The 27,342-nt window shown below is 36.2% G+C and overlaps 1 protein-coding gene across 1 annotated transcript in view; it reads right to left on the bottom strand.

Annotated features, from left to right (window-relative positions):
- Window positions 1-341: 341 nt before the first annotated feature.
- GARS1 (glycyl-tRNA synthetase 1) overlaps window positions 342-27,342 on the bottom strand; it is a 41,496-nt gene continuing 14,495 nt past the window's right edge. The window contains exons 7-17 of the mRNA XM_063099434.1: window positions 23,748-23,893; window positions 21,416-21,565; window positions 17,741-17,903; window positions 16,534-16,698; window positions 12,789-12,901; window positions 11,840-11,980; window positions 7,100-7,185; window positions 5,522-5,631; window positions 2,962-3,055; window positions 2,089-2,279; window positions 342-630 (exon numbers count right to left, since the gene is read on the bottom strand). Coding sequence (XP_062955504.1) covers window positions 505-630; window positions 2,089-2,279; window positions 2,962-3,055; window positions 5,522-5,631; window positions 7,100-7,185; window positions 11,840-11,980; window positions 12,789-12,901; window positions 16,534-16,698; window positions 17,741-17,903; window positions 21,416-21,565; window positions 23,748-23,893 — 1,485 coding nt within the window. The 3' untranslated portion in view covers window positions 342-504. The remainder of the gene's footprint in view (window positions 631-2,088; window positions 2,280-2,961; window positions 3,056-5,521; window positions 5,632-7,099; window positions 7,186-11,839; window positions 11,981-12,788; window positions 12,902-16,533; window positions 16,699-17,740; window positions 17,904-21,415; window positions 21,566-23,747; window positions 23,894-27,342) is intronic.

Here is a 27,342-nt window from a genome sequence, read left to right as displayed (position 1 = left end):
GAAAGGCAAATTTACAGAGACAGAAAGTAGATTAGTGGTGGCTTGGGGCTGAGGTAGGAATGGGGTGTGACAGTAAATGGACATAACATTTTTTTGAGTGATGAAAATGTTCTAAAAGTGGATTGTGGTGGTTACTGTACAACTCTGTAAATATACTAAATATCATTGAATTGTATGTTTATAACAAGCTAATTTTGTGATGCGTAAATTTTACCAGAATGAAAAGAAGTTAATTTTAAAAAGTATTAATTGTGTTTAACATTAAGCCATGAATATGTCTTTTCAAAGTGGGAGAAACTGCTTTGCCAGAAATGTGGAAATATGAGCAAATTAACTACAAGTTTGTTCAGAACTTCAACTTTAATTGTGGGGGTAAAATCAGGCAGCCACTGATGATAAAATACAGTCCCTGGGAGTGATCACAATGCTTTTTTTTTTGTAAAGTGGACATGATAAGTTATTTTTTTTATTAGTGCAAGTGGTCAAAAGTTGTCAAAATTGTTCTCATTCCTCGATTGTCTCCTTTTTGCCAGTCTCTTGCCCTTCAAAGAGGGGATACCTGGCCTCCACGTCAGCCCACGTGATGCTGCCATTGGCCAGGTCGCGGACTAGACTGGGCAGTTCAGAGACCTGAGGAAGAGGAAAGAAAAGTCCAAGTATCAACCAACTTGTTTACATTTTCAAAAAGAGAAAACTCAGGAAACCTTACATAGTACCAAAACAATGTCTGAATGAAGGGTCCCTCTACAAACTTGGCCCTACATAATGTTTCTCGTCAATCCCACTCAGCCTCTTCCCAGGCCCGGGTTCATGCTCCTCTTCCAGCTCACGACACCCACCTGCTATCCTGGATAACTCAATTTTGCCACCAAGCCTTTCCTAACTATTCTAAATCTCCCTGTCACTTATGAGAGATTGCAAACTGAAGAGCCCCAACTCAGGGGCCAGCTGTTCCTCACCATAACCAAACACTGGCTGCCACACAGCCGTGGTTCTCAAACTTCCGGGTGCATCAGAATCATCTGCAAGTCTGGTTAAAACAGTTCTACCTGCCCCCTCTCCAAGCCTGGTTTCTGACTTAGTAGGTCTGGGGGGCAGATCTTGCTTATGTAATAAGTTCTAGGTGACACGGATGCTACTAGTCTGGGGACCACACTTTAAGAACCACAGCCTGATGGAAATGTAGGTTCAGAGTAGCCAGATCTGGTTTGTAAAATGAGAAGCCAGAAATCCATGACTTCTGAATTAGACTATAAGCTCCTCTGGAAAAAAACTCTAAACTCTAAACTATATATATATGCTCTAAACTATAAACTGTATATATAATGGACTACATATATATATATATATATATATATAGAGAGAGAGAGAGAGAGAGAGAGAGAGAGAGAGAGAGAGAGAGAGAGAGAGAGAGAGAGAGAGAGAGAGACTATAAACTCTTTTGGAAGAAAGCAGTCTCTTCTTTTTTCCCTGTTACCTAACTCCATCAAGCTGAGCACGTAATAGGTATTCTAAATAATATTTGCTCAAAGTTAATATATTAGTCAGGCAGTTGTCACTTAACATGGCCACTCTTTCCTTTCCCTTACTAATAATCCCTCCTTCCCCTTTTGTGTGTCTCATCTCCATAATTCCCTTCCTATTAAGTAAAACTACTGAAACATTATTCACTGTTTTGAATGGATTAAAACAGAAAAGTCTATACATACACAGGTATACATTCACATGGAAATATAAAGATAAAAATGCCTACGCCTCCAAAAGCCTGCCAATAAAACTATGGCAACAACCTCTTGGGATATTTCTCTTGCCCAATAAACAAACAACTGCAAAAGCAAACTGCCAGTGAACGAGCCCAAAGCAATCTAAATTGCTATCAAATACTAGAGAAGTGCTAAGAGATATTTTCATAATTAAACCAAGGGGATTTGGGAATCTGGGCTCTGTCTGATAAACGCCTATAATTAAAGTTAGAAAAAATAAAATAAAAAAGGGAAAAGGAGAATAAATATATCAAAATCCTTCTCAAAGCAGTAAGAACCAGTACACATTTCTAAGACCAAAAATGCCAAAGAAAAGGCCGGGTACCTCTGCTCTTATCTGCTGCATAGAGTCTCGGTCCCTCAGAGTGGCAGTGTGTGGGGTCTTGTTCACTGTGTCAAAGTCAATGGTGATGCCAAAAGCCACCCCAATCTCATCAGTCCTGGCATAGCGTCTTCCAATTGACCCGCAGGAATCATCTACTTTGTGAGACACGCCGTTCCTGGTCAGAGCTTCCGCTATCCAAAATAAATGAAGTAAATTAAAAACAAAATAATAGAGTTAGGTCCCATGTCCTCTAAATGCTATCTTACAAGCTTGGGAATCTTATAAAAGGGACCAAGACGAGAGACCAACAAGTTGTGATCAAAAGAGAAAGAAAAATCCCAAATGTTTAAGAAATCCCTTGCTGGAGGCCAAACCTTCACTCACGCCTACATCTGATACAGCTGCGGGGGAACAAGCACTGGACTAAGAGCCAAGGTGAGGAGGTTGATCCAGGCTCTGCCACCTCTACCTGTATGGCCCTGGACAGCTCAATGCACTTTCCATTTCCCAACTCTGAAACAAGTGGGCCACACCATATGACCACTAGGATCCATTTCAGTGCTGTGGATTAGGTGGCTGTAGCTCCACTAAGGGTTGCTATACCATACTCGGGTTCCCCAGATGAAATGAGCACCAAGGTCAATACGAAAAGCAAATAATTTTTAAATACGACTCTTGGGTCCTACTTGACTCATTCAAATGCTAGGATAAAACATCCTGAGCAAGCATACTCTCTCCCAGAAATAAGAGCAGAGGATAAAAGAGATTTATTCTTTATTCAATCTATATTTTTACTGAAATAAATGATACATTTTCTAAATTCAATCTACTTGATGGTATTCCCCTGAAGATTACCCAATTGGATTTGCTTACATAATTCCTTGACAAATGGCACGAACTCCTGGTTTTGGCTCAGTGGGAGGACAGAACATTTGAATGGAGCGACTACAGCAGGGAAGCTGAAGAACTAGATGGTTTAAAAAGAAAAAATTATCTAAATGTTAATGTCCCAAACCAAAAGAGATTAACATTCAGGGGGCGTCCAATCATAACTTCACTAGCAAAGTGCCAGAAAACATGATGTGAAAGGTAGAGAACAGAAGAGAAACAAGAGAACCAGAACCACCTAGTTTCAGTTCTGAATCTGCACCATCTCTCCAAACCTTTGTTTCTCCATCCAAAAGATGAGGCTCTACCACCTGCTCTGCTTACTTCACAAGTCTGTTACAAAAAAGCTACTATAAATATAAGAAGGTAAATTTTGGTCCCACATAAAAGCCTCACTTCTCTCTGTGGGGACCATCTGAAGAACCTCCCCCAAATCATCAAACAAGCGGTAGTGCCGAAACCAAATCCCACTCTGTCCTTTAAGAAGTGAGTCTATGAGCCTTGGTAACCAAGCAAAACAGACAGGTACGTCCAAAAGAAATAGCACAAAACCAAAAAACATGTTCTGTATATCTATTCTGAAAGTGTAGCCCTTTTAAACTGTTCCTGTAATAGGTTTGAGTAACTCAGAAATCAAAGAAAGCAAAGATATTCTGTGAAGATAAACCAGTCTAGCATTTTGGATTGAAAATGAGAGCTGAAGGCAGTTCTGAAATAGTATTTGTACGAAAGATCCACTTGAAGGCAAGAACACAGAAGTTGGAATGAATTTGTCCCACGAAAATAATGAATGACACAAATTCCAGTTTAGTACCCCGCTCAAAGCTTAATTAACCTTTAATGTCAATGATAAATATTCCACTAAGAGTAAACCCTGTATTCTACCAATACTGCTGCCTACATCACAAAATGTCCAGATTCTACCCCCCCTCCTACATCTTGTGATAATTCTATTTAATGTGAGAGAAGTAGGGACCTGCCTTTATAGAAAAATAATTTTCCTAATTTCACTAGCAATGTTTTTACAGCAAATCTGTAGGCAAATGGATTAAGGGACTAGGTGCTAATAATTTAGAAACATTTTTGGCTTCTCACAGCTTAATCAAATTTCTCTTCATGATGGGAATTTCAATGCAATTCATAAAACACTATCACTAATTTACTCCTGTTCAGCCTTTATGAAATTTCTCTTAAAGCTCCAGTTATATCAATATTGTTAAATTCAAAACAACACCTAAAAGATTTTTTTGAACACCTTTTTATTAGAAAAATAAGCAGGAAAAGCTTAAAGCAAACTTGACATCTAAAATGAATATATTCAGTACTGTACATCAGTATTCCGCAAGAAGAAGCAAGCCTTATGTCTGCACATCTGGTGCCTAGCCTAGATTCTTACTATCTGTTGAATGAAGAGCTACTCCTTCAATGTCAGGAAATGAAGACACAACTTTAGGGCAAAGAGTAAAATACTGTTATTAGCTACATATTACAATAGTGTCAGACCTTTTAAAATACTGGTGTGTCAAGAACTCACCAGTACATTTTCAAGGTTAAATCTCCTAGAAAGAACCACAGAGTTGATGCCCAACAATATGTACACACTCAAGCTTCAGAGTTGTCAAGCACACAAGAATGTTTGTGGGTTTTTTTCCAATTAATTTGACATAAACAACCTCCCCTTTCTAGCCATTCTTCGGATTGGTTTTTCTGGAAATCCGTGTCTAGAAATTAAAGGAGTATAATTCCTGCAGGCAGAAGGGAGGGGAGGGGAGGGGAGAAAGGTGAAGTGAGGCAGAATGAGGAGATAAGTGGAAGGCAGTGATCCAGATGTGTCAGAGAAAATGTGTGAGAGCTCACAACGACTCATCAACTTTTTTTTTCTTTTACTTTAAAGCTAAAGAATAAAACTTTGCAACTTCTATCTTCAGCAATGCTTGAATGCTAGAGAAGGTTCCAGATACTATTGCCCAATTTACAATCTGTCAAGCTCCCACACTGGAATCACCTGAGGCTCTTTAAAATAAAACTCACAGATCTCTGGTGTCAGACCTAGTGAATCAGCATTTCTGGAATTGAACCTAGGAATTTACATCTTTATCCCAAAAGTACCCCAGACAATTTAATACAGTCTGAGAGGTTCCCTTCAATGTTCTACCAGTGCATAAATACAGTTTGGTGGTTTGGCCAAATTCTATGAGCCATCTTATCCTTCCCAAGTTCCTGAAAACAAGAGTATATCCAGAAAGTACATTTCCTTCCATTAATGAAATACAGATTGTTCCCCAAAGTAATATGTTCGGTCTCAGACAGCACCAGGCAACTAAAACAATGGCTTCTAGAATAACCTATACATCCTAAAGTTCAAATAAGATAACATACGAAAGTGCTTTGCTTATAAATAGTTAAGCAAAGATTAGTGTTGACATCACTAGCATATTATAGTAAATAACAACTAATTGGTCAATTCAGAGTCTTATTAATGTACTTCAGTAAATTTTATTTTCTGGTACTCTAAGAGAATAGCACACTGTACGAGATAACTTACTGTTCTCTGTTCATCTCCCTCTCGTACGTGGAACGTATGTTCAAATACCGTATACATGATCCTGCCCAGGCCAAAGGAGGGCTCAATTACACTTGGAACAACTTCTTCCACTGCAAGAGACAGAAATCCAATAGCATTCTCTCAAATACCACATAATGCGTTTCAGATCCTTTCTAACCAACTCAGCATTAAGAATATCTCTGTTCGACATGAATTTTGGTCTCTGTACATAAGTACAAAAAAATCAGAACATTCCTAAAACCTATTTGAGGGCAGAGAATACATGTTTAAAGAGAAAGATGGAGTTAAAAAACAAAAGTTCACCGAATTTCTTTGTCTACATAGTGTAAAAATGAAACTTGAGTTACCAGAGCATTCCTTCCTTACTTGCTAAGCTACAAAGAACAGAAGCTACACTCTAATCATCTGGCTTGCCTGTCCAGAAAGCATTAAACTCTAGATCTTTTATTAAGACTTTGCTAGAGTTAAGAATCTACAACCACAGCTAACAAAATTAACAAAAACAATTCCTATGCCCAAGAAGTATCACATGATTTGTGGTTTTATTTTTTTAGCTTGTTATCTTGATGAGAACTTGTTCAGAGCCAAGTTATGTTCATTTTATTCCCAAGGTTCCAGGGCCAGGAAGCCCTCAGAGAAGAGTTTGCTCAGGGACCAGCAGTCCATCAAAGACATTCTACCAGGGGCCCCACAGCTCTTCCCATGAGTGAGACTATACCTGTGATGTACACAGGAAATAGATTAATAATTATTACTTATTATTTGGAAAGGAAGCACTGCTAAGTACTCTCCAGGTCTAAGGTAACTGACTGTGATCTTATGGGTTTATGTTTTATGGGAAATGAGATAATTAGAAAAAAAAAAGAGAGGCTGTTTCTTTTGTCTGATAAAGAGTAAGAATAATATTTTAGAAATATGATCAAGGCACTTTTCTCCTGCCCTTCCATGATCTCCAAGTAATGGTGAAGTACAGCTCTGAACCAGCTGCCAGGATGATGGCTCCAAAGCTCCAGAGCATGAAGGAGCCCCAGCTTCCTCTATCACTGCTCACTGAAGCCTGGCTGCATCAGCATCCCTCACACATGCTCCAAAATACTCTGTCCAATTCACAGAATTTATCCTACAAAAATAATCATTTCCTTAGCTTTTAAAAAAGCATGAAAGGTCACTGATCTAAATGACTTTTTAACAAGTCATTTTGCCAAAAAAGAGAGGGGAGAGAGGTGACTTCCCTCTTTTACTCAAGAAACAAAAAGACTTTTCCTTAAAATTTTCTTTTTTTAAGTTTTTAACCAGAGATATTCTTCATATGCATCTCAGACCACAGGAAATAAAAATGCAGTATTATAAGTCATTTTTCAGTATGAGTACAACTATGTTTAAAAAAGAAAAAAATGCCCGAGTATCTTAAACATATCCACCAAATTTATGATTGTGGCATTAAGGATTTTTTTTTCCTCTTTAAATTTTCTGTAAAATGGTTATATTGTAAAACATTTTTTAAAAAAACTTTAAGGAATAATGATTTCTGTTTGTTTATTATTTTTAAAAATTTACCATGTAGTGTTTTCTGGAATCTCTTCACATTGACCATGTCTTTTGTTAACTGAAATGTTTTCCCTTCAGTTTCAATAGTGAATTCTCTACAAGGAAACAAAACACATTATATATTACTTAAATAAAGCATCCCTGTGCCTTAGTTTAAGGAAGTTTTACAGATTGCTAAATTGTTTTTCATTTTAAGTGTAGTACAACTTGATTAACTCTCCAGATATAAGAGCTGAAGTCTAATTTGAATTATTTCATAAGGAACACCAAATTAAGTTTTATTTCAACAACAGCACCAAACACTATTTTGGAGAGGCACCCCAAAATTTAACTAGTTTTATAAAATTCCCTAAGTGGCTTAATGACAAATCCCTTTGGTTTTGAGAGCAAGGTAAAAACCAAAATCAACTTTTTAAAAATTCAGTCTTAGAATAATAACAAATTTGTCAGAAATAGGCCTGCTGGTAAAACAGACCACTGTTCTCATTACTGTTCCAACAAAAGTAAAAACAAACCAGCTTGTCATCTTACAGAGGTAATTTTAAAACTCCCACACTTATTTCCAAAATAAACCTTGACACTTATTGTTGATAAAGATCAGTTTAAAAGAAGTTTAATGATTCTGTTTGATATGTCAATATAAAACGTTATTCCCCCCAAAATCACTGGCATCCACATGTTCATGTACTGAGATGTGCCCATTCAGTTTCAGGTTATAAGAATTGACCTTTACAAAGCATTTCATGTAATGCCCCCATTTCAACTTATGAGATATTTCCTCACATTATGAAGATCAGTTTGGATTTCTCTCATCTCACAATTAGCTTAGTGCTGGGAAAGACAACCCTCATGTGGTTGTCTTTGAAGCTGTATAGTTTTGGCACCTGCATTTTGCTAGTTTCTACCAGTGATGATCTCATGCCTCATCTAAATGGTTTTCATTTATTTCTTCCATTTTTCCGATTCTGTCTGAAGTTTGTGTGTGCATGCATTAAAGATTCCATTACATACAGAATCATGTATTTTCTCTGTGAGCACCGTCTAAGTATACAGTAAGTAATAGCTATAAAAGTGCTACGACTGGCAAGGAGACAGCCATTACTTGAAAATAATTAATAATAAAGGAAACTGTCCTGTTTGTGGACAATGATATCTAACTAGTGATGTAACTATGCCCATTTTAATGGGATTTGATGTTGTTTCAACATAAACAGATGTTCATTCTGAAAGATCAGAAATGTTTTTAATTTTTTCTACTGAAATGGATAATTATATCTTCAACTTGCAAGAGCTCATCTTACAAGTTTTGACAAATGTGCGTACACATGCAACCACCATGGCCCCAAAGGTTCCCTGTGACCCTTTTCTGTCTATCCTCCCCACACTCCCAGTGAACCAATGATCTGCTTTCCATCATTATAAACTAGATTTGTCTTTCCTAGAGTTTCACATAAAACAACATATATTCTTTTGTGTAAGGCTTCTTTCACTTAGTCTAATGTCTATGAGAGAGGTTATCAAATGTTTTCTGTAAAGGGCCAGATATGAAATATTTCAGGATTTGCAGGCCATATGAAGTCTCTCACCCTTTTTTTAATATTTTGTTTTTTTAAAACAATCCTTTGAAAACGCAAAAACCATTCTTAGCTGAAGGAGTGTACAAAAAAAAGAGTATGATAGATGTTTCAGATGCACTTCAAAAAAATAACTCATTATTAGATGGCGTATTCAATAAATAGCAATTAGGTTAATAGTGTTTATATCTTCTAATTCTGACAATTTTTTTTATCTACCTGTTCTACCAATTATTAATAGAGGGGTATAAAAATCTCCAACTATAATTGTGGATTTTTCTTTTTTTTTTTCTTATAAAGATGACCAGTAAGGGGATCTTAACCCTTGACTTGGTGTTGTCAGCACCACACTCTCCCAAGTGAGCTAACTGGCCATCCCAATATAGTGATCCGAATCCTTTGCCTTGGTGTTTTTAGCACCACACACTCCCAAGTGAGCCACGGGCTGGCCCTAATTGTGGATTTTTCTACTTTTTCCTTCAGTTCTGTCAAGTTTGCTTTGTGTATTTTGAGATTGTTTCAGTTGCATACACATTTAGGAACAATATGCCTTCTTGAATAACTGACCCCTTTGTCATTATAAAATACCCCTTTGTCCTGGTAATTTCCCTTGTTCTGAAGTTTACTTTGTCTGATAGTAATTAATATAGCCACTCCAACTTTTGGTTAGTATCTGTACGGGAAATTATTTCTTGATCCTTTTACTTTTAAACCTATTTGTGTATTACAATTGCAGTGAGTTTCCTATAAACAGCATTTAATTGGGCCTTGAATTTTTTAACCAGCCTGACAATCAATGGCTATTAATTCCAGTGTTTAGTTCATTATATTTAATATAATTCCAATAATGTTGACGTTAAATCTACCATTTCATTAGTTATTTTCTATTTGTTCTTCGTTCCTGTTCCTCTTCTCCTGTCTTCTTCTGGAGTATTTTTTATTATTCTACTTTATCTCATGTTGGTTTATTAGTTATACCCTTTTGGGTTTTGTGTGTTTTTTCCCCAGGGGATTGCTCTACAGTTTACTATCTGAGTTTTTTAATTTATCATAGTCTACTTTCAAATAATATTATACCACTTCACATATAATGTTTGCACAACAGTATATTCCCAATTATTTGCTCCCACCCTTTGTGCTATTGATAGCATACATTCTACTTCCACGTGTTATGAATTCCATAATATACAGTTGTTTTGCTTTATCTTTTAAAGAAATTAAGAGATAAGAAAATGTAATTTATATTTACCCACATATTTATAATTTCTAGAGCTCTTAAGTTCTTTGGATAGATCTAAATTTCCCTAATGCTGCCTGAAGTACTTCCTTTAACAATTCTCGTAGTGGAAATTCTGCTGGCAATGTATTCTCAGGGGTTTTATTTGTTTGAAAGTTTTCCTCATCATTTTTGAAAAATATTCTTGCTGGGTACAGGATTTTTTTCATTAAGCGCTTTAAAAGACTTCATTCTGGCTTGCCCAGTTTCTGATAAGAACTCTAATGATTCTTATCTTTGTTCATTTTTATGCAATGAGGCTTTTTCCCCATTGGCTGCTTTAAAGATTTTTCTTTTCATCCCTGGTTTTCAGCAATTTGATTCTGATGTGCCTTCATGGGGTTTTCTTTGTGTTTATCCCGCTTGGAGTTAAGCTTCTTGAATCTGTAGGTTTATAGTTTTCATCAAATTTGGAAAATTTTTAGCTACTGTATCATCAGGTATTTTTTCTATACACCCTCTCTGTGACTCCCAATTACACTTATTTTAGACAGCCTAATATTGTCCCCAACAGGACATATTTTTTTCCCAGTCTTTTTTTTTTTTCTATGCTTCATTTTGGATAGTTTGTGTTGCTAAGTCTTTAAGATTGATAATCTTTCTACTTCAGTGTGTAATCAATTGTAAATCCCATCCAGGGAAGTTTTCACTTGAGATATTCCCACTATATGTTCTATTTGGTTTTTATCTTGTAGTTGTTGTTGGTTTTGGTTTGGGGTGTTTTTCTTGGCAGCTGGACACTAAGAGGATCCAAACCCTTTACCTTGGTGTTACCAGCACCATGCTCTAACCAAGTGAGCTAACGAGCCAGTCCACTGGCTCTTTTTTTATACATTTCCATTTCTCACCTCATATGTTCATATTTTCCTTTACATCCTTGAGCACATAAAGCATATTTATAATAACTGTTTTAACATCCTTATGTATTTATTCCATCATGTTTGTTATTTCTGGGCGTTTCTTTTGACTGACGTTTCTCCTCACCATGAGTCACATCTTTCTGCTTTTTCTTATGTAGAGTAATTTTTTATTGTTTGCCAGACATTGTAAATTTTACATTGTTTTGTGCTGGATTTTGTTATACTTCTCTAAAGATTCTTCCCTATTGTTTTTATACTTATGCTTAAGAAAATTACGGAGTACTCCAAACCTCCAAAAAGCAGCAGTGACTTGAGAGAGGAAATATAGTTTCTAATTGTTTCTCAGCTACTACCTTGGACAAGTCTCTTCCTCTAAGAAAGTTATTACCTCCCCCCCCAAAAAAATGATCTTTATAGTCTGCTGTAGTTTGAATGTCCACCAAACTCATATTAAAGTTTAATCCCCATTATATCAGTATTAAGAAAGTAGAATATCTGACTATGAAATTTGAAAGGTGAAGCCTTTCAGAGGTGATTAGATTGTAAGGGTTCTACCTTCATAAATGGATTAATCCATGAATGGGCCAATGAATAAATAGGTTACCACAGGAGTGGCACTAGTGACTTTATAAGTAGAGCAAGTAAGCACATTAGAATGCTCAGCCCTCTCACCAGTTGATTTCCTGTGCCATCTCAGGACCCCTCAGGACCAAGAAGGTGGCCCTCACCGGATGTGCCCCCTCAACCCTGGACTTCCCAGACTCCATAACTGTAAGAAAGAATTTCTTCTCTTTATGATTTATCCAGTTTCGGGTATTCTGTTATAACTAACAGGACACAGAATACACAGTCGATTTCAAATCTATTTCCAGGCTATAATGCCAAAATCCCAGCAGAGACAGTCCTTTAAATGCAGCCAAGAAACAGTACTTATCTGCCAAAAATTTCTAAAATAATAATCTCACCCTAACTTTCAGAACTTGGCAGAGAAGACATATCTGACTGGTGCCCATGTAGAAGTAAACATTTTAAATCTTACCCTTTCTCACTTAGTAGTGTCTCCATTTCTGTAACGTAACACTCATCACAAATGGCAAGATACTCCATCACCAGCTTTGCATCCTTTTTATATGCTTTACCAATGGTTCCCTTATTGGGTTCAAACTGAACAACACTGACTGTTTTGTATGAAGTAGTCAAGGAATCCAAAAACACAGCACTGCCTCAGTATTTCGGAAAATGGTCTCGAGAATGACCAGTCACCAACTTAAAACCACCACCAGTTCTCTATTAGTATCCCAGATGCTGTTTATGTTGATTTCAAGTACAAGATGAAACAACTATCCACAAAACCATTCAGACAAACCTCACTCAAACATAAGTAAACAACATCAATTCAGACTTTTTCAGTGATAGTGAGATAAAAGGGATATTATCTAATAAGCAATATAACTCAATCCACAGCATAAAAATTTCTAAAATGCCTAACACAATAAGATCTATTTCTGTTTACTGGCCTACTCCTAAGAAATCAGCTGACAACCTCACTGCCTGGTAAAGGAAGAAAATTTCTATTTTGCTAATTTACAGATCAAGTAAGCTAAATCCTCATTATTTCATCTACCATAAAATGGTATTCATCTTTTAACAGAGAGAGTATTTATTGGTACCCATTATTTAAAGAGCATGTAGGTAGGTGCAGGTATGGAGAAACGCATTTTGGAAACGACTAAGAAAAACTGGCCAACACTCTGAAAGACATTCAGAGCATGCTACTTTTAAGAGCCAAACATTGAGTGGGCACATGTCTGACTACAAGTACAGGGAACAGGAAAGGAGTATGAGATAGGTAAAATAATAGGTTTAAACAAGCATTACCACAATATCCAAAACATCTCAATTTATCCACAGAACAAGGTACAACACTCGGACTTATACATTAGCAAGATGTTTACACTATAGTGCCGAGTTTCTGAGTGACCAGAAAGGATATCGGCTCTTTCAGACGTTTCTCAGCTACAAGTGGAACTTTGGTGGCTCGCGCATGACAGGAGAGGTCATAACAGGAACGATCCGCACATCCAACAATCTCAATCCAGCCCTAAAAAGACATAATTAATAAAAAACATTACTTATGTTTGGTTAGTTCACAAATACATGCAGACTATAACAAACTCTTTCATACATTCAAGGATGATTCAGTTATAGAATCTCCACTCAAATTTTATGAATATTTGAAAAGGGAACAGTTTCAAATATTAGGCAGCTAACAAACCTATAAAATATAATTCACACCGTACACAAGTAGTCTTATCTTCTGGACAGATTTATATTGCCATATTGTGACTGTGGGGTACACTAATATATTCTAAGGTTTCATTATGAAAATTAAATGTGAACCTAAACAAAACCTGCAGATTTGGTTTAAATTTGTGACCAGGACTCAAAATGAGTTTGGCTGAAATCACTGCCTCTCTTTGGTTAAAGTGGTTACAGTCCTCACAATTGACATCAGTCGGCTGACTAAACGCACACCGTAGCTGGCTGTCACAGTGGGTATTTGTGATCAATCCACTTTCTTTTCCGAAAAAAAGAGCTCGGTAAAGAGTAGGTAAAGTTTAGGTTACAGAGTAAAACTAAATAACAGCGTTACGACCACATAATGTTATATTGTTCATACACACGATACTTTTAAGAAGCAAAATTTAAATTATTTCCAAAGAACCTGCAATGGACTGAATGCCTGTGTCCCCCAAAACTCATGTTGAAATTCTCACCCCCAATGTGATGGTATTACGAGGACGGGCCTTTTGGGAGGTGATTAGGTCATAAGAGTAGAGCCATAATCTTTGGGATTAGATTTTATAAACCCCATAACCAATGAGATTTATAAAAGGGATTCAAGAGATCTCCCTTCTTTCCACCATGTGAGGACAGAACAAGAATATGGCAGTCTGCAATTCGAAAGAGGGCCCTTACCAGAACCAGACCATGCTGGCATCCTGATTTCAGACTTCCAGCCTCCAAAACTATGAGAAATAAATGTTTGCTGTTTAAAAGCCATCCAATTTATGGTACTTCGTTACAGCAACTTGAACTAAGACACACACTTAAGAACCCATTATTTGAGTAAGATCAAAAGAATCTGTAAAATGCTTATTTTAGAGGATATCTAGTTAGACTTCATGAATTTATTTTTTGCCTTTGGTCCAAAGAGTTTGGGGAAATTCAACACCAAAACTACTAATCTTTCCAAGAGCATGTTATCACATGAGCTTGGTTGTAATAAAGAAGGCAATATAAAACACATGTAAGTTCAGAAACCTCAACACAAAACAACATAAAAAAAGTGATTAAAAAAAAGAACAAAGCCTGAAAACATGTTACGTGATAATCTGACATTCATTAAACATGTCAAATTATATGTTCTTAAACATATAACTTGGTGGCTATCATTTACTAAAGATGTCAACTAACATTTATGTGCTAAAAGGTAAAATTATAAAAGCATGTCTGAATGATAAACAATAACCCTGGAAAAATGGTTACTTTTTGGGAGGGAGAAGAGAATAATAAATAAACAAAGTTTATTTATTTAAAAAAAAAAAAAAAAAAAGCCCACAAAAAGAAACTAGTCTTTAAAGGAGTTCTCTCTTCTCCTTAAAAGTCTGTGTTACTTTGGAGCTTCTGGTTTTGTTTAGCCCTGTCTTCCAATGACCTTACAGAAATACTGTAACCTAATCTCAACGTTAGGACCACACTTTCTGATCCCCAAGCCTCGAAGTGCCACTCAGATGAAGACCAGCAGGCAGGCAGTAGGGTTTATGAAGCAGTGCAGCGTAACAGGTGAGAGCACAACCTGGGGCCAGTCAGCCTGGTTTCATACCTAGCTCCACCACTTGATAGCTTTGTGACTTGAGCAAATTACTTTACCTCTCAGCACTTCGGTTTCCTCAGAAATAGTACTTATGAACAGAACAATTGTGAGGAGTATATAAGATAATACACGTGAAACACTTAGAATGGGACCTGACCCATAACAATTACCAATGTTGGATGAATAAACAAATGGAATAAATAAAGGGTAAGCCAAGCCCAATTCAGAATCTAAACTGAGGTAGCAAGAATGTGCACCTAGTTTAACTCGAAATTAGGGTCCAAGCAAACTAAGAGAGGCAACTGGCATGCAACAAAGAGAAAAGAAATAATCTTTTCTTACAAAAAAGGAAAAAAAAACATTTTAGTGGTTTGATCTAAAAATTAAAAATGCCAGAAAATCTAAAAAGTGTATAGAAATTAATGATAACCCATAATCCTAAAGCAATCACTACTATTATTTTGGCATATGTCAAGCAAGCTTGCTAAGAAAATAAAGTAATAAGAAAAACCTAACATATTACAGTAATTCTTTCCTAATTCCACAAAGAAAAAATAATATCCTAAAAACAATATCAATCAATAACAGCCACTATAGACACATGCATATATTTACACATTTACATATGCATGTATATTTATAATGCACAGAAAATCATATAGAATGGGTTGATATACCAATGACCATGGGGCTAAGGACGCTCTTTACATTTTTAAAGGGCTGTAAAAAATAACAACGAAGAAGAAAATATGTGACAGAGACTGTTGGTGGCCCACAAAGCTGAATATATTTACTATTTGTTTGCCAATCCCCAACACAGAGAAGAGACATGAAACACCTCAAAGAAAATGTCTGCCAATCCCCAATACAGAGAAGAGACGTGAAACATTTTTGGGAAGAGGCACATAATTGAAAGTTTCACATTCTACATAATATTCTTCAGAATTATTTCTTCCTTTTTGTAAAACAAAAGGAGTCATTACTTTTCTAATATGACCAGTTTTTATTTTTAATCTAAAAAAAAAAAGAATCCATAAAAAGAAAGCCACTTTAAAAAGTAAAAAGTGAAACCAAGGATATAGGGAACCAATGACCTGCACTAAGGTAAAGTCTCTTTCTGTATGGGTGAGAGGACCTCTCTAACACCCAAAGGAAATGCCAAAAGGCACTCACTCAGTCTCCTTGTTTTGGATGCCACCTTGTTACTGCTGCCAACAATATAGAAAGCATCTCCTTTCATTCCTAAGCTTCAGTACTAATGTTTGTGTTTTGGGGGGTAAGAGGTGGGATGGAAAGATACAATGGGGAGGTAACCTAGAAATCTTCCCAGAATTTTTATTAAATACATAGAATTGGAGAAAAGGTAGTTCCTAAACAAAAGATCAGAATCTACTAGTCTATCCCCCAAATCTACCAAATAGTTCTCAAAGCTAAATGCACCATGACTTTCTTTACTCAACCCCACCACCACTTCCAACATGTGCTGGGATCCAAGTCAGGAATGAGGCCACCCTGTCTTAGCCTCACTCAGGGATACTACCAACAACACTGCCCACCCCAGGAAGGTACACACAGCACTACCCCATCACCAAACTTCTCTCCCTCTCCCTCCCTCTCTGTGTGTCTCTTTCTCTCAAGAAGCTAAGTCTACAAAGGGTCCCTGGGACCCAAAGAGTAGCCCCCTCCTTACAAGAAGGCAGGGAGCAAGTGCTTTTTCCATTTTGCTCAGGAAAAGATCTCTTTTCTTTTCTTATTATTCCATCTGACAGAATGTGCACAAAAGGCAATTTTGATATCTCTGCTTCTAAGTTAATAATGTGAAACCCACATAGTAAAAACCATTACATTTCACTTACATAGGACGTCTTGGATTCAGCATCCCAGCAGTCACAGGCATAATGGGCCATCTCGTTCTCCATGTGCTGTCGGAAGCGGAGTTTATCTGGAGATACTCCAACCTTCGTGAGGTAGAGGTAGATTCGGCCGATGAAATAGCCTAATACTGAGTTGTTAATTATGCCCTAAATAAATAGGCAAGCAAGCAAGCACAGAGGAAAGAAAACACACATTAATACTTCTGAACACCAATGTACCATTTTGCATTGAGTTCCTCATATCTACTAAAAGAATATTTGAAACACAAGGTAAACTATTTTATCCTGCTTTCAAAACAATTTCAAATACCCAGAATGCGATCTTGGTTATTTGTAAAGGAGTTGATGTTAAGTTAACATGGTGATAATGATGGAGTTATTCAAAATCTGTCCAATGTATTCATTTGGCTAGCAAAAATTCAGCCAATACCTCCTACCTTCTAAATCTTCAGTACTAAAAATGATATTCATAACAATGACCCTAAGGAATGACAAGATATTTCCTTCTGAATTAACAGAAGTAATGAGACATGTTGAGGGAATTTTAATGTATTCGTATCCACTAAAATTTGTAAACACAATACAGTATATGTCATCTTACAATTTTAGTACTGCAAGAGTCTTAAAAATCATCTAGCCCCATTCTCACACCTGCTGCTGGGGTCTTTTCTGCAAAATGGCTGACAAGACACCAGCCAGCCTCTCCTTGAATATTTTCAGGACCAGGAAGCTCATTGCTTCCCAAGGCAACTCATTCCACTACTGGGCAACAGCTATTACTGGAAAATTTTTATTCACTTGTTTCTCCAGGATAACATTTTAAAGAAATTCTGTTATATTCCAGGCCTTATCCCAATTGCTACGGGTAATACAGAAGAGTTTAAAATCCAGAGCACTTGCTTTCTGTGAGTCAAATTCAGTCCCCCCAAAGTAGTATTATTCAGGCACAGTTCAAACCAAAATCTATTTTCTGAGTGCTCTGCTAATCATGTCAGCTCCAATGGCCCAGAAATTGAGATGTTCGGGTGATTTTCTTCTACTATAATAACACTGTATAAAAATAAATATTGTATAAAAATAAAATGACTGCTAAAATAAAATATTTTCTCATCCAGTACACAAAGAATTTGCTAAGTGCTAGAAACCCTGAATAGGCACAATCTAAATTAATTTACCTCCACAATCTCACCTGGTCAACAGCATCTCCCAGGCGCATTTTCCGAGCAGACTGTCCGCTGACCTGGGCTTTTGCTGAATACAAATAAAGGTGGAGGTCTGCCACATTCTGGAACTTGGGATGGTCTTTCTCACTGGGATCTACAAAGTGCTCAATTTCTGCCATTGTGAATTCTCTGAAAGCAAAAATATAAGGGATAAAATCTGCATGCTTAACTACAGAAAACAGTAAACAAGATCCCTATTTTCAACTGCATTCTACACTGATAAAGGCCCCATACTACAAGTATCTCTTATCACTAAACAAAAAGTTGGTTCCCAAAGGGAATGGCCAAAAAACTTTTAGATTTAAGTTTGTCTAGGTGGCTGTTAACTTTAAACACATTAATAAAAACTTAATTCCTATACTCCCTATTTATAGTAAGCACAAATTTCTCTCAAATATTAATTACTTCCATCTAGCCATATCCAAAAATATTACTTCTAACAAAAAAATTTTTTAAAAAGCAGATTAATATAGCTTTTAAAATTAGAAAAACATAAGTAAAAGTCATACACATAAAAAGAAAAAAGATACTGAATAGTGACATCCAAATAAAATGATTTTCCTTGACACATTAGTAAGTCTTTATAAATACACACTAAATGAAGCTCCTGATATTTACTTTTCAAAGAATGAGAAATTAAAAGTGAATTGAAATGGCTCTTTAGCTTTTATAGCAATTTGATCTCTTTTTTACTGCTCTGACCAAGTAAATGACTGATAATGGCACCATACAGCTGGTTTCTTTAGAGTAAGAGCTTCCTAAATAAAGTGTTATTCAAGGCAAAAAACATAAGGCACAAACTGAACAAGCTACATCAAGGTAACTGCATAATAATGAAATAAGCACGAACACAGCAATGGTTTCCCAAAGAGATTTCTCTGAATGGCAATTTAGTAGCTATTGGGGGGGAAAGTGTTTTAAGTTAATTCTGAGTCAAAATCTAATCTCTCTTCTTTAAAAAAAAAAAAAAAAAAAAAAAGATCACATTTACTGGTGCCCTTTCACGATTATCTCATATGTTTTAGAGGTAATATAAAATTGCTTAAAGGGGTCCTAAAAATACATAACATGCCTTGCAAAAAGGTTTTATTTTTTACATTTTATTTTTTAATTGCATCTCTTACTTGGTCCCGCAGCAACTATGTCCTATGTTTCAACAAGTACCAAACATCTTCTGTGCACATAGAAATGTAAGAGAGACAAACAAACACGGTGTTTGTTCTCACATAGTTTATAACTGGGTTGGCGGCAACTGAATACGTATAATGTGGGGCAGATAAATTAAAGGCCCTGAGCAGAATGTCCAAAAAAGCTGCTGCCAAAGTCTTCTCATCTGTTTTGCCAAGAAATCTCAGCACAGCAGGCGGGCTGGCTCAGTTGGTTAAAGAGTGGTGTTAGAACACCAAGGTCAAGGGTTCGGATCGCTGTACCAGCCAGCTGCCAAAAATGAAAAGAAAAAAAAAAGAAAAAGAAAAGAAAAGAAATCACAGTGACTATAGCCACTAATTATGCACTGTATACTTGAAATTTGCTAAAGAGAACAGATCTTAAGTATTCTCTACACCAAAAACAAAGGTAACTATGTGAGGGGATGGATATGTTCATTAGCTTGACTGAGGTAATTGTTTCACAATGTATACGTATATCAAAACACCACATTGTACATTTTGAATATATACAATTTTTACTTATTGATTTTACCTCAATAAAGCTGGGGGAGGAATCTACACTAACACTGATTTGGCCAGCTCTGTCTCTTGTCTTTGACTTCAGAGACTCTACCTGAAACTGTGAAGAACTAAAATATGCACAGGCCAGGAAGACAGAACCAGCCAATCAAAATAAAATAAAATGTACTAATCACCTGATAATACTGTCATCAAGTAGAAATCATAACACTAAACAACCAATCCTCGTTCTACCATGGAACAAAAACCATGGGGATGTAGACTCTTGGAAGAATGAGTGGACTTCTGGTCAGGAATTTGAAGAGGTACATAACAAAACTAGCCGAAATCTACACAGGACACTTTCAAGTGAAAATGACCAAGGAATAAACTGTCAGGAGGAGCCAGGGCCTTTCTACCAGTTAAGACCTGGAATCACTCCTGAATTCTGAGCTGCTTTCCCTTCTCACCACCTTTTTTTCCTCAGACCCCAGACTCTGCCTTACTTCTCGGTCCTTTATAATTTTCCCATAGCTACTGTATGTAAATCCTCTCCAAAACATGGGCTTTAGAAAGGGTTAGTCTTGCACAGCTTTCCTCAGTATTGGGAAAGTAAGTTTGCTAAGATGCTACCAGAACAGGGGAAACCAAAAAACAAAAAGAAAACAAAAACCCAAACACTGGGAAATAAAACAGACACAAATCTCACAAGTCTTTCATTGTTATAATATCTCATTAAAGTTTCCAGTTACCTCTTCTTTCTACACGAAAGCCAAAGGAGTTCCTCCCACCCCCTTTCTCTACACTGTGCAAGTTCTTCCCTCCACGAAGTCTCTCCTTCCTAGATCATAGGTCCGAAGGGACTACAGGCCTGATGAGAGTTTGGTCAGAATGTAGAGGCATTTCCTCACACAGGACATTATGGGGACTAACAGGACTAGGCAGGCTCTGGGTGCTTTGATCTAGAGTCAGTGGCTGGCTTACATTAAGACTGAAATCTGTAATTACAGCAAGTAAGAAGAGAAGAGAGAAAAGGGGTGGAGCACTGGGGCTGGGAAAACACTTTTGGAGCCTAAGAAAGTTAAGTTTGTTTACATACCCTATTTTTACATAGGATATACTACTCTAAGAGATGATATCAGGAAGAAATGTACAGAAAATTCCAAAAAGCTCAAATCATAAACAGCTAAGAAAATAAATTTCTAAAGAAAAATGGAATTATCAGTTGGTTAGAGCATGGTGTTATAACACCAAGGTCAAAGGTTCAGATCCCCAGCCAGCCAGCCAGCTGCCCTGCCCCGTCCCCGCCCCCCCAGCCCCCCTTAAAAAAGAAAGGCTAAAGTGGAACTGAACAGTTGCCATATGCCTTCCCACACATTCCTGGATACATTGGACAAAATCAGGTTATTAGAATAAAGGCAAGTGAGTGTCAACTAGAGTAGATGGGGGTAAGCTTGCCAGCTGGCCTTTTTGTCTTAGAGGACCCCCAATATCTGGAGGTTGTGTCCAGAACACCAAGCGGTTACTGAAACACTCTTACCCCAATTCCAGCAATGTTGTCTGACCTGAACACCTAGAACAATCCTCCTGTCACAACCATCACCACACCCACACCCCACTCTACACTATACACATCACCATTGCAAGAACGGCCTTGGTTTACACAATACAGACCTCACCATTCTCAACATGAGATAATCAAAGGCAAAAGAGAATTTTGGAGCAGGTGAAAAACCAGAGTTATTTTCCACCCTCCCTCCTTTTCCCTTAAAGTGCCCTTCAAGTCACTCAAAACTCCCTACTACCCTAGAGATTACATTTGGAGATAACAAATGCAAAACATGCTTTTTGGAGAAGACAAAAATAAATCCATAATCACAATTATGAAGCAGAATTGTTTCAAAATAGCAAGTTTTCATTCCAATTCAATGCCAGCGTCATTCACTAATTTTACAAGAGTAATAGGGGCAGTACCTGACTCTGATCAGTCCAGATCGAGGGGAGATCTCATTTCTAAAAGAATTTCCAATCTGGGCAGCAGCAAATGGCAACTTTCCCTGGTTGAATTCCAAAAGTCGTTTGAAATTCAGGAATATTCCCTGTGCAGTTTCTGGTCTCATATACCTATGAATTTAAGTAAATGTGTTATAAAGAAAGAAATTATGTTTTCCAACAAACCTGAAATTCTAGACACAAATTCTAAAAGTCCTAAATATATCGCTTTCACAACAAAACTGTATAGGCCCTAAAATGAAGTTCTGGAAATAGATATTTTCCTTGGTAACAAATGTTCTTGTACCAAGTTTTAGAAAATGTATTAGGTAATTGGTATGGCAATACTACTGTTAACGATGTCATTTTATTTAATTAGTACTCCAGTAGGTCAAAACACCACCTCTCTCATACTGCCCCCAAAGCCTCCCACATCCTCTTGAGCAATCATTTACATGGAGGCAGATGACAATTTTAGATCCTTCTGAAAAATAAGACCCATGCCTAAGTATACCTCTATTAATCCACATATAAAAACATAACCGTGAGGCTAAAAAGAGGTCAATATGAGCTAACATTTAACATTAGTGCTCACTTACCACTAACAATCATCCCAGCACACCAGGCTATTTTCAAAGTTTTTCATATCATTTTACTCTTTACAGTATTTTATATTTTCAGCAAGAGCCTTCTGTATTTCTCCATATTTTAAAGGTAAAGTCAAGCAAATACACTATTATTGCCATTGCCCTCTCCTCAATTTCACAGAAAATATTCTGTGCAAACCATCCACTACGAATGTGTTCCTAATGGCCCACTTCAAAATAAATACTTCACTAAAATAACTTCAAAACTCGTGTATTAAAAAACTCTAAAATTTTACCCTCTTCTCACTATAACAGACCAACTCTTTTCATTTGTGGTCCTTCCCAGATTTCACACAACAGAAGTTTATATGCGTATAGAGTTTATATGAGTATTTATAAGTAGTGTGTATAAAATTATGGATTGTTTATTTCACTCATTTTATACTTTTCCATTTTCTAAATAATCACAAAAAATTCTCATATTTAAGCAGAGTATGATCTACTTTACTATAATTTGCTCAACCACCCTCAAATTATTAACAGGTTGTTTCTACTTTTAATTTATATACTTTTTGTAAGTACAGTTTCCTTTCCTTTTGAACTATTTCCTTACACAGATCCCCAGGAAAGGAATGTCTGGGTCAGAGGATATGTCCCATTTTATGACTCTGTATGTACTGCCAAAGCAAAGCCTTCGCATGGGTCTCTTTCCACAAAGTACACCAAATCAACCTGTTGTCTTATTAAAATAATTGTGACACATTTTGTCACAACTAGTTTTTATTATTCTTTAGTTTTTACTTCAGGAAACTGATCTATCTAGCTTCAACTAGCAAAATTCTACTTTCTTACCCTAAAGCAAGACCATAAGAAAAATATCAAAGCTATGAAATAGAACACTTCGGCTACATCTGTTCATATTGGACAAGAAATCTGGACATACAAATACCAATTCTGGACAATATTATTAACTGTCCAGGTTTTTTCTTTTTCTTTTTTTTCCCCCATTTATTTCTTTTTTTGGCGGCTGGCCAATGTGGGGACCCAAACCCCTGAACTTGGTGTTATTGGCACCATGCTCTAACCAAGTGAGCTAACCAATTGGCCCCAGGTTTTCTTTATCTGTGAAAATCAGATCTTTCAAATCAACAGGCTACACCTATGCTGTCCAATATGGTAGTCACATGTCTACTTAAATTTAAACTCATTAAGATAAAATAAATTTACAAATTCGGTTCCTCAGAAACATTAGCCCCAGTTTGAGTGCTCAACAGCCACACATGACTAGTGGCTACCATATTGGACAGCACAGATTACAGAACATCTCCATCACTGCAGGCAGTTCTACAGGACAGTGCTGTGCGAGAGTAAATGGTTTCTAAAGTTTCCTTCAGCAATCAATTCAATGACTTTCAAATTTGTTCCTTAACTGTCTCTTCTGTCCTATGCAGCTATAACTAGAAGATATAATGATCACAGACTTTTACATTTATTTTGTGGCAAAAAAAAAAAAATCATTATATATGCTAAAAAAAGATTACATTCATTAAGAATTAGAAGACATGAAATTGTAAAATGTCTGTCATTACTTTTCCTTAATACATTGATATGTACTTTCTGTGAATCATTTTTCAAAATTTTTTCTTCATAGCATTGTTATTTACTGTTTTTAAAAGCAATTTCAATAAATTTGTTACATAAATAGATAAACAATAAGTGATACATACCCAGGCATGTTTCCTCCAGGCCCAATGAAGGTCTTAAACATTAAGTTAAAAGCTATTGGAGGGGATAGATCATTTCCAGTAATGGGGGATTTTACATTATAGTTCACAAAAAGATCCCCAAGTTCTTGCTGCCCATAGTTTTCAAGCTAAAAGATACATCAAGAAAATAATTAATGTAAAAGACTGAGAGGAAATATGCCATAAGGGAAAGTATTATATATAAAAAACGCCATCCATCCATTGTTACAACTCTCATAAATCTCAAAAACATTATAATTAACCTAATCTTCAGGATATTCACATTAAAATCATAACCAGTTTACACACTTTCCAACAGAGAAATGGAGTACCTTTCTGAGACTGACCTAAAACTCATGCATTCACTATTTTCACAATGAAAGATGAAGCAACATACCTCACGTTCACTTATAATAGTTACTGGTTGGCAAGAATCTAAAATCATATAAATAAGTTTACAAAGTTGAATTTTACCACTCTGAACAAATTTAAGAGTCAGTATATTTCCTTGTCTAGTAATTAAATGTGCCTATAATTTTCCTTTCCCACTAGATATTAAGCTTCTTGAAGGTAGAAGCAGTGTTTTATTCTTCTCTACATTTTCCAGTGTATTACACTTCCATATGCTGATGATCAATGCCACATCCTGTCAAATGACGTACAACCTCCAATTCAAGAATTGTGAATGACTATGAAAAACCATCTAATTGTAAAGAATACTTAAAACTTTTTTTTAATATCCTAACGGAAACAAAATAATTTAATAAATTAACTCATGGCCATAAGAACTGACACTTTGGAGTCAGAAAGACCTAAGTATTATCTCCTAACTCTACCACTTACGGGTTGTGTGACTCAAGATTAAGTTCTTACCTAACCTCTCTGAGCCTCAGTTTGCTTATCCGTAAAATGGGGAGAACAGAAACTACCTGACTATGGACTACTATGAAGATTAAATAAAATACGTAAAGTGCTTACTTAGTACAGGGTCTAGTGCATAGTTCCTACTCAATAAAGGGTGACTATTACAATTTAGATTTGTTCTCCTCATATATCCAATGCGCATTTTCACTCCACAAAAAGGCAACCCACCCACACTAACCATGTTTCAGATTTGAATGAGCAATTTAAAAAAACGAAGCCTTCTAGGCTCTATTTCTACAGAATTTCTAGGGGGAATTCACAAAATACCGTACTTCATACTATTACCCAGGAGGCTGTATCAGTGAAGAAACTGTTCCAATGACCTTCAAGATATGAATACCATAAATGTAAGCTGGTCTCCCTATTTGAAGAGAAAGTCAAAGAGCCTAAAGTGAACGTTTCCCAGGAAATTCAAAACTATAGAATGCTTTTCAATAAAAGATATAACAAAAAAAGAATCTCGAAGAAAAAGATTCTGAGGATATGGACCAATCCCCTATGTAGGGGAATTTGGCAATATCTAACAAAATTACATTTACATTCACATTTTGATCCAGCAATCCCATTTCTAAGAATCTATCCCAAAGATACAATAGCAACGATATAAAAAGCTACAAGCACAGACTATTCAATGCAGCACTATTTGTAATGGTAAAGACGGGAAATAACCCAATTGTCCATCAATGGTGAACTGGTTATATAAACTACATCCACACAATGCAGAATTATGTAGCTATAAAATGGAATGAGGTATATATCTCTATACACTGCTAAAGAGCAATCTCTGGTATATTTTGCAGTGTGAAAAAACCACGGTGGAGAAAAGTGTGTATGGAATGCTACCATTTGGTGGGGGTTGGGGGGATGGCGGGCAGGAATACAAATATCTATATGTCTACAAATATCTATATGTCTTTGTATTCTGGTGTTTTTTTTTTTAAGGAAGTTGGGGTTTTTTTAAGTTAAAAACTACTTATCTGTGGGATAGGAATGGAATAGGGTGGAGAAAAGAGGAATAGACACTAGACCTACTTGAATATACCTTGTTTTTTTAGATTAGATGTTGGAGCTATGAAAATTTTTTGACATAATTATGAAGCATATTTAAAAAATGAAACCCTAAAAATGGAAACTAACACAAAATACATGGGCTAACTGCATATGTACCTGATGACCTAACTACACAGAGAGAATGATCCCAAGTCATTTTAAACACAGTTTAAATGACTGCACAATTGCACATTTCTGGTATATCCCTAAGGAGAAGAAAGAACAAAATAAATTTTTAAAAAATTATTTTCAATATTCATATTGTTGATAGTGGTACTGGTACTGTTTTGAGACTGTTAAAGTATACAGTGGGGGATAAGGCATATCAATAATTATGTTGGTGTTGCTGAGAACTGGGATTTTTGATGTGGGTAAAGAAGACAGAGACTTAAAATTAATAAAGTAAAATAAAAATCCCAAAACTTAACTTTAAGTAGAAATATCAATATTAATTCATGATGATTTTATTTTTTAAAAAAATACCCATTTCGTAGATCAATCTACTGAAACGGTCTAGAACCAATTACCAATATCGTCCCCACTAATAAGTGCCAAGGCTCCTTGGAGAAACACTGGTTGCAGATCTGGGACAGGAAATGTACAAAATGAGCCTGCAAAATCTTGCCATAATAAAAAGCAAGGATGTTCTCAAAGACTACTAGAGCTGTATCAAAAGGACTCAGCAGACAACTCCCAGTAGCCAAAGATTGGACAATTTAACCATGAGTAAGCATAACAACTGCAACTGACTGAAAAAGATCAAATGTTTTAATCTGTAAGTTCATAACAGTAGAAGGGAGGGTGAGAGGAAGAGGCAGGCAAGAACTCATTGTGCAGTTCGGAAGAATGTTAGGGAACCAACTAATTGAAAACAGACGGAGAAGTGGATCAAGGACTTACTCACATTTTTCTTTACAAATGGTTAGCTTAGAGAAATCAAACAGTTAATAAGGGAGTTCTTCCACATAGAAATATTCAAGCTAATAACCAAAAAAGGAACAACAGAATAACAAAATCACCATTTCGAAACCCCTAATCAATTAACGGATCTTGACAATGATCATTAATGGCTGTAGCTCACAGAAGAAATAACCAGATATTATGTACCTCCTGACAGAAGTACATAACACCATTTACTAAGTGCCTTCCCAGAAAGATCTGGTCAAGCCTCTAAATCTAATACAGAAACAGATGAACATGTTTAACACCACTACAATAATGCAATCAGCCAAATCCAGACAGTAGAAAACACCAAGGAACAAATGCCTCAGCTCCTTTAAAAAAAAAAATTAAAAATAAAACTGGAAAAGAGGGGATAAGAGAAGACCATATAAGACAGCCAGGAAAATGTGAACAATGACTAAAATTTGATGATATTCAAATATTAATATTCCCCAATGTAAGAGCATTAAACTTCATTTTTAAAGGATTTTTATCTTTTAGAGATATATAATGAATTATTTACAGATATAATAAAATGTTTGAGATCTGCTTCAAAAGAATTCAGTAGAAGTCAGGGAAGTGAATGGGGAATAGATTCACATCAACCTGAAATGATTTGATAAAAGTGATAGGTATATAAGTGTTTATTATACAATATTTT

Source organism: Cynocephalus volans, chromosome 6 (assembly GCF_027409185.1).
Source record: "Cynocephalus volans isolate mCynVol1 chromosome 6, mCynVol1.pri, whole genome shotgun sequence".
Classification (NCBI taxonomy): domain Eukaryota; kingdom Metazoa; phylum Chordata; class Mammalia; order Dermoptera; family Cynocephalidae; genus Cynocephalus; species Cynocephalus volans.
Note: the sequence above shows the minus strand (reverse complement) of the source record. Positions and strands in the feature narration are given on the sequence as shown.